Here is a 7,384-nt window from a genome sequence, read left to right as displayed (position 1 = left end):
TTCTCTACTTCCCTCCTTCCAAACTGCAGAGCTTCAGTTTAAAAGGTGGGATAATAAATAAGTCACTCTGTACTTAAGAATCACTTCCGTCCCCTCCTACCTCTTGTTCTGTCTGAGCCCAAACTGCCAGGGACAATTGGCAGGCATGTTGTTCTGTGTGGCAGACAGAGCTGCATCTAAGGGAAGTCCTCCATGCTCCTGGCTGCAGTCCGTTGCTGCCGCTGGTGCTTCCATGGTGCTGGGAGAGGGGAGAAAGTTAGGGCTGGACTCAGGGTGCTGTGGGGGCAGGGCTGGTAAATGCACTCTTGGGTCTGGCACGTTCCACCCTCAAATGATACAAATGTGGACAAAAGTTCGAATGAGACCATCACCAACTAGGAAAGGCAACGGAATGCTTGAGTGCTCCCTTTTATGTCATTTTATTTTCTTTTATGCAGACCAGTGGGGGAAAAATCCCATAGATTCTTCTGGAAACTGTCAGGATGGTGGGAAGATGAATGCAAAACTTACATAGATTGGGATGCCCACAGTTTGGATTTTCAAGATCTAAAACATGAAACAAAACCAAGTGAATGTGACTTTTAGGATAAACACAATGGCCCCCCAGAAAGGGAAAGAGGAAGGCCTAACAGTTGTAGAAAATGCTGGCTCTCAACGATGGCTACACATCAGAATAACTTGCAGAGGGTATTGGAAATAAACTGCCAATAAATTAGGAATAACTTAAACACAATAACGTGCACAAATCTGAAGAGGACAGCTTGATGGATTCTCACAAAGTAAACACTCCTGTGTAACCATCACCCTGATCAAGACAAATATTTCATCCCAGCACTTTGGGAGGCCGAGGCGGATGGATCACGAGGTCAGGAGATCGAGACCATCCTGGCTAACATGGTGAAACCCCGTTTCTACTAAAAAATACAAAAACTTAGCCGGACGTGGTGGCGCCTGTAATCCCAGCTAATCGGGAGGCTGAGGCAGGAGAATGGTGTGAACCTAGGAGGCGGAGCTTGCAGTGAGCTGAGATCGTGCCACTGCACTCCAGCCTGGGTGACAGAGTGAGACTCCATCTCAAAAAAAAAAAAAAAACAAAGACAAATATTTCCAGCCCCACAGAAATCTCCTTCATGTTCTCTGTCAGTTAATTTCCCAGCCCCTCTCCCTTGCCCCCACAAAGGAAATTGCTACTGTGATTTCTAACATCATAGAAAATAACCTGGAAGCTTTTAAAAATACTGATACCCAGGCCTGACCCATGGAGTATCTATCTAGTCTGGTGATCTGGGTGGCGCTCTGGCCTTGGTAGTTATAAAGCCCCCAGGTGATTCTGATGTGCAGTCAGGACTGGGAATTACTCACTGGCTTGTAGCAAAGTCTTATTCTGGTCAGAAGCCAGGCCAGGCAGTGGATCTGCCTAGATGCTGGCAACCACCTACTGAGGTAGATGGGCCCCGTCCTTCCCCAGTGGGCCAGAGTGAGGCAGGTGAGTCTGGGCTGTGGATTTCAGGGAAATTAATGTGTCACTCACAGGCATCAGTGGAGGTAGTGATGGCAAATACGCTCCACGGAGCCTGCTCACCTAAAAAAAAAAAATACCCTTTGATGCTTATAAAATAGATCTAGTGTGACCCAAATCAGGCAGTCTGATTTGGGTTATAGTTATTCATATCCATGATTTTTCATTCTAGAAGAGATTTCTCTTTAGCATTATTTGAGGCTGTGATAATCCTTAAGAAACTGAGCCAGATTTTCCAGGGATCTTCAGTGTAGAGCACTGGAGATTAGAAGCCAGTGATCCCCAAAAGGATGGGGGAGAGAAACAGCGAAAAGGAAATAAAAGAAAAAGACAACATGAACACTTGCATGGCTTTTGCAGGATGGCTTGGTCAACCCAAACTTCTGCATGATCTGGTTTGTCCTGAACTCCTGCCACTTGCCGTCAACCAGGGCCTGGGCTCTGATCTCATACTTCACCAGGCGTGCCGCTCGCAGGCTGACGGGCTTGTGCTCGTAGACCACGAAGGGGGATTCCAGGTCTGTGTGCTTTATTCTCTGCAAAGAGAGTGACCCACCTCAGGTGGAACTGCAATCGGGGTGGCCCAGAGTTAGCGAAAGCCGGCGCCTGGCACATAGGCCCTGGTATATAACGTGTGCAGGCAGCAAGCGGGCTTTTCTCAATTGGCACCATCTCCTAAAAGTTGTTGCTGCTGCTGGGTGGGTTGTTATTTGAGCCCCCACCGTACATAAACCAGTGGCTGATGGCCTGGGCTTTGGCCAATCTAGAAAAACACCATAAGTCAAGCTTTACGATGGCTTTGCCAGAATTAAAAAACCAATGTAGTACTCAATAAGGACATTTGGACTGTTGTTGTCACATAATTCGTCTCTTCCACCCGGAAGAATTCATTGTGTAGGGAGATGCCTGAGTCAGTGGAGACCACTGAGGAGACCAAGAGCTGAGGCCCAAGAAAGAGAAATGACTTGCTCCAGGGCACATACAAGGTACTGGCAAAGCTGAGACTAAAACTCTGGTTTCTTCATTCATGCATTAATTCACTCATTTATCCATTCATTCATTCAGCCAGCCATTTAAAGCCCCTTTATATGGAGGTTGCAGTGAGCCGAGATTGCGCCACTGCACTCCAGCCTGGGTGACAGAGCAAGACTCCATCTCAAAAAATAAAGAAAAATTTAAAAAATAAAGCTTCTCTATGTTCTCGGTACTGTGATTGGCAGTAGTAATAAAAAGATTAATAAGGTATGGCCTCTCAAAATCTTGCAGTTTAGAGAAGAGAGACTTGTAAGCAAATCTTAAGTGGAACACAGTGATCTTTCATCATAGTTGTCATTGTCATCATCAACATCATCTTCCTCATCTTCCCTAATGCACATGGTGCTTTGTGTGTCAAGCTTGCTCCAAGCCACCCTGCACAGATTAACACGTTTAAACTCACAACAATCCGGTGAGGTATGTCCTGTTACCTTCTGTGTCTTAAAGGTAAGGAAACTGCACAGAGGAGAGCTCCTGGCACTTGCCCAGGTCCTATAGCTCACAGGCCGTTTGCCTGCGGACTCTCCATTCCTAAACATGACATTCTCCTGCCTCTCCTAAAGTCCAGCAGGAGCACTACGGAGAAGTCAAGCACCTTTCTGGGGTCCTGCCCATAGCCCACTTTGCAAATAAACAAAATTACCCCCTCTCCCAGTTGGGGATGTTACCGGTTATCTTCATGGGAGAATAACTGAATTGTTTGTATAAATTGAAGATGAAGTGAGCCCCACATGTGGAGACAGAAGACTAGAATCTAATCCTGGCTTTACCAGTAGAGGCCATATAAACACAAAAATGCTCAGTTTTCAGATCCTCATCTGAAAGTAATACCTACTTCCCAAGGTGGTTGTAAAAATCAAATGACATCACATATACGAGCGTGGTTAGCACTTACATTTCATGTCAATTAGTAATTAATGATGAATCAATTATTATTAATTCAACATGGATTGACTCTAACTCTAAAAGACTTTCAGAGACATAACTTTCGTGTACTCTATCCTTACCTGCATGTAAAAACTATAAGAAGTAGTATCATGTCTGAGTCCCGTTATCTTAAAGAAGAATCCATATACAGCAATCATTTTCGAATAAGTTGTATTCTCCTAAATTGGGAAAGACAACAAAGTGAAGGGGGGGAAATATTTAGTGTTCAAAGTCAGCCAGGTGCGGTGGTGCACACCTGTAATCCCGCACTTTGGGAGGTTGAGACAGGCAGATCATCTGAGGTCAGGAGTTCAAGACCAACCTGGCCAATGTGGCAAAACCCCATCTCTACCAAAAATACCAAAAAAAAAAAAAAAAAAAAAAAATTAGCCAGGTGTGGTGGTGCGTGCCTGTAGTCCCAGCTACTCAGGAGGCTGAGGCAAGAGAACTGCTTGAATAGGGGAGGCAGAGGTTACAGGGAGCGGAGATTGTGTCACTGCATTCCAGCCTGGGCGACAGAGTAAGACTCTGTCTCAAAAAAAAAAAAAAAAAGTCAAGAGAACGTGGTAAAACAAAGTATAGTGACAACAACAAACGTCACTCATTCAGCAACTGATTTGAAAGTGAAAATACAACGGCAATTTTAACCTAGGAAACATGGAGAAAGCGAAACTGAAATCCTTGGTAGTAGTAATTACTACTAACAATTTGGAATAAATTCACTCCAAATTGGATGGCAATTTCAACCTGAGTTTAAAAAAATTCTATACTACATATTAATGCTTTTAAGTGTAATTTATATTATTTTGAATGAAATATACTTTTAACAATCATGCAAGAAGATACCACTGCCCAGTGAACCCTGGAGGCTACCTCTAGAACTATTGTTAAAGGAAGAGCCATCAGTGGCCCTTGAAGGTCAGCTTTGACTGATTCATCTTATTCTTTAAAAATATTTCAGGTCTCCGATGAGATCACTTGGACTCGGGAAGGGGAATATCACAGACCGGGGCCTATTATGGGGAGGGGGGACGGGGGAGAGATGGCATTGGGAGTTATACCTGATGTAAATGACAAGTTGATGGGTGCTGACGAGTTGATGCGTGCAGCAAATCAACATGGCACAAGTATACATATGTAACAAACCTGCACATTGTGCACATGTACCATAGAACTTAAAGTATAATAAAAAAAAATTTCAGTTCTCACAATACTACAGAAAAAAATTACAAAGCAAAAAGGAAGAAGATATTTAGGCTGCACACAGCTCCAATTTAAAATTTCTTCTATTTTTATGTTTTTCCCCATATTTTTCCCTATATCTCCCTTCTCAGGTCCCTGGGAACCCATCAAGTTTGCAAAAGTTACAGTGTACCCCCAAAGCCATGCCTCACCCCAACATTTACAGTCCCCTGGCTGCAATCCTGCTTGGCAAAAAAGGTTTGAGATCAGGTAATCAGTGTCTCTGGAGGGTTTAGACCCTCCTCTCCTTGGTCGCACTACAAACAGTTGGTACAGTTAGTAGAAGTTAGTAGTAGCCTTAGTAGTAGCTACTGAACAGTGACAATATAATTTACTCTTCATGTTCCTCAGTGAAGTAAAGAATAGGTTAGGTATGTTCTTAGATGACCTGTGGTCTATAGACCTTTGAAACAAAGCATGTTGTTTCAATTTGATGGACCCAAGAGCCACTCATAGCACTTGCGGGAAGTCCTGGCTCTGTGATCTCCATCTGCCCACTTAGGCACGACATCTCTGCAACCAAAAGGCTGAGCCAGCCCCTCCAGGGATGACTCAGAGGGGACTCTCTAATGATACATTCAGCACCTTTTAGTTCTTGAAACATGAATTCTTTTGAGATCACTGCGGGGGTGCCTTGAAATAATCAAAGGAGATCAGTGATTTCCTGGAGAATTGTTTCCATCACAGGAAACCCAGCACGGAGCACAGCTACCAACCCCAATGCTCCCCTGGTCACTAAGTACCAAGATGCCTTGCAATCAAGCTCCTGGACCCACTACAGTTTTATTCTGAGATCTATCAAAATAGCTGCCTAGACTGAGTTCACCCCTATAAGCTTAAACATGGACTTGGCATGGAGTCTCTTGTTGAGCCAGTTTGCAACTGTTGGGGTTTGTGGGAAATAGGATGACCAACCTTTCCCAGTTTGCCTTGGCCTTTCCTGGTTTTAGAATTGAAGTCCTACATCCCAGGGCAACTCCTCCATCCCAGTATCACCAGGATCGCTGGGCCCCTTAGTGGGGTAATTATTAAATGGCCTGTCCCAGGCCGCTGCCTTGTGAATTTCATTTCCTGGGAGCTGATGACTATGCAGGAGAGACACCTATGATTCTCTCTTTTGGTCCCCTGACCTTCCTACCAGGAACCAGAAGTGATCGTGGCTGCCCTCCAAAGGTTCTTAACTAAGCACAAGAGGGACAATTCTTCCCCTTGTTTGGGTGCAGTTCTCAGTACCTGGTTAAAAAGCAGCCCAAATCTCACAGCCTGGGTGTTAAGATCTTTCAGTTGGTCCATGTCGCCCCCATTCTCCAGCTGAAAGGAAAACACACACAACTGACCACAGAGGGATGCTCTGGACACGAGTGCCTGTCTTCATCTTCCTGCCTCTTTCTTGATGCCTGCACCCTCACCATGTTTGAAAAAGAGTTTTGCCTCTAGACTCACATTCAGCCATTCATTCAGTTCACAGACATTTACTGAACACCTACTGTGTCGAGTGCTGTGCCCAGTGCTTTCAGAGGATGCACAGAGAAGACAGAAAAGTACCTGAGCAGTGTCACCTAGGAAATAAAATGTGTACACGGGGCAGAGATGATCACGGTCACAAAATCAAGAGCAAGCGAGGCCCCTCATGGGAGGCTCCAAGGTGAGGGCTCGGGCGGGGAGGGAGTGGAATTCGAGAGGATGGCATTAGGAGCAGGGAACAAAAGGAAGGAGGTGGGCAGAGTCAGAGGACCAAGAGTGAGGTGGGGACTTCCCAAGATGTCTGCACAAACTGTGCCCTCTCTGTCACTCCTCTGCTGCCTTGTTAGAGCACGGTCCTGAGTTATGTCCCATAAAAGCACCTCCTTCCACGGAGTCAAGATCTATGGTGCGGGGAGCGCTGAGCACTGTGGCTTGCATATTACAATAGGTATTTGTTGAGCAGGATTGAATTTTAACTAGTGACTCATACATCTTCAGAACTCACACACTGCCCCCTCTTCATCCTGAAAACGTGAGATTGAAACACATAAGAACTACAACAGTTTGCATGGACAATTCACAAAGGGGAAATGCCGCATGGAAAAACATTCATAGTCACCAGTAATAAAGGAAATGCATGTTAAAAAATGAGATGCCATTGTTCCCTTCTCAGTTAAGAAAAGTGATTAGAAATGTAAATGTCTGTGTTGCTGAGGGTGCACAGAGAGAGGTATGTTCATTTATTACTGGAGGAAGAGTAATTTGGTCCCAACATTGCTTCATCTGTACCAAGAACAAAAATGCGTATGAGGGGAGCTCGAACTACCCGGATCCCAAAGCTGGGTCTCCTCCCTTCTCTCCTTCCCAGGCCCTGCTCTCCCCACTTTCCCTGGAGGACGATCCAGATATGTCCTGACCTCAGAGATCTAGAGGTTTCAAAAGTGAAACCCATCTCCAGAAAAAGCAAAGTCAGAGAGGCAACACATTTCGACAAGTGTGTCCTCACAGAGCAGGCAACTCACTGCGTGGTAGTGGTTGGCTGTAACCCGGTTCAGCCACGACTCTGGGAAGAAGTTAATGTACCGCAGCACCTCCAGATCCTTGCCTGGGAAGAAACACAAAGAGAATGGTTTTTAGTGTTATTCACACCAGAGCCTCAGAAGTCTCCTTTACAGAAAGGAAAAGGAAGAAGTCAGG

General features: G+C 45.2%; 1 protein-coding gene across 35 annotated transcripts in view; it reads right to left on the bottom strand.

Annotated features, from left to right (window-relative positions):
• Positions 1-407: 407 nt before the first annotated feature.
• BTBD16 (BTB domain containing 16) overlaps positions 408-7,384 on the bottom strand; it is an 80,169-nt gene continuing 73,192 nt past the window's right edge. For 10 of the 35 annotated variants that reach the window (XM_065521545.2, XM_074002969.1, XM_065521555.2 and 7 more), the window contains 4 exons: positions 7,210-7,292; positions 5,957-6,034; positions 3,562-3,660; positions 1,630-2,055 (listed from right to left, as the gene is read on the bottom strand). In XM_065521545.2, coding sequence (XP_065377617.1) covers positions 1,765-2,055; positions 3,562-3,660; positions 5,957-6,034; positions 7,210-7,292 — 551 coding nt within the window. In that variant the 3' untranslated portion in view covers positions 1,630-1,764. Of the gene's footprint in view, positions 547-1,629; positions 2,056-3,561; positions 3,661-5,956; positions 6,035-7,209; positions 7,293-7,384 lie in introns of those variants that run through there. The other 25 variants (XR_012418248.1, XR_012418245.1, XR_012418247.1 and 22 more) reach the window with 6 other exon arrangements.

Source organism: Macaca fascicularis, chromosome 9 (genome assembly GCF_037993035.2).
Source record: "Macaca fascicularis isolate 582-1 chromosome 9, T2T-MFA8v1.1".
Lineage (NCBI taxonomy): Eukaryota > Metazoa > Chordata > Mammalia > Primates > Cercopithecidae > Macaca > Macaca fascicularis.
This window is presented reverse-complemented; position numbering and strand designations above follow the sequence as displayed.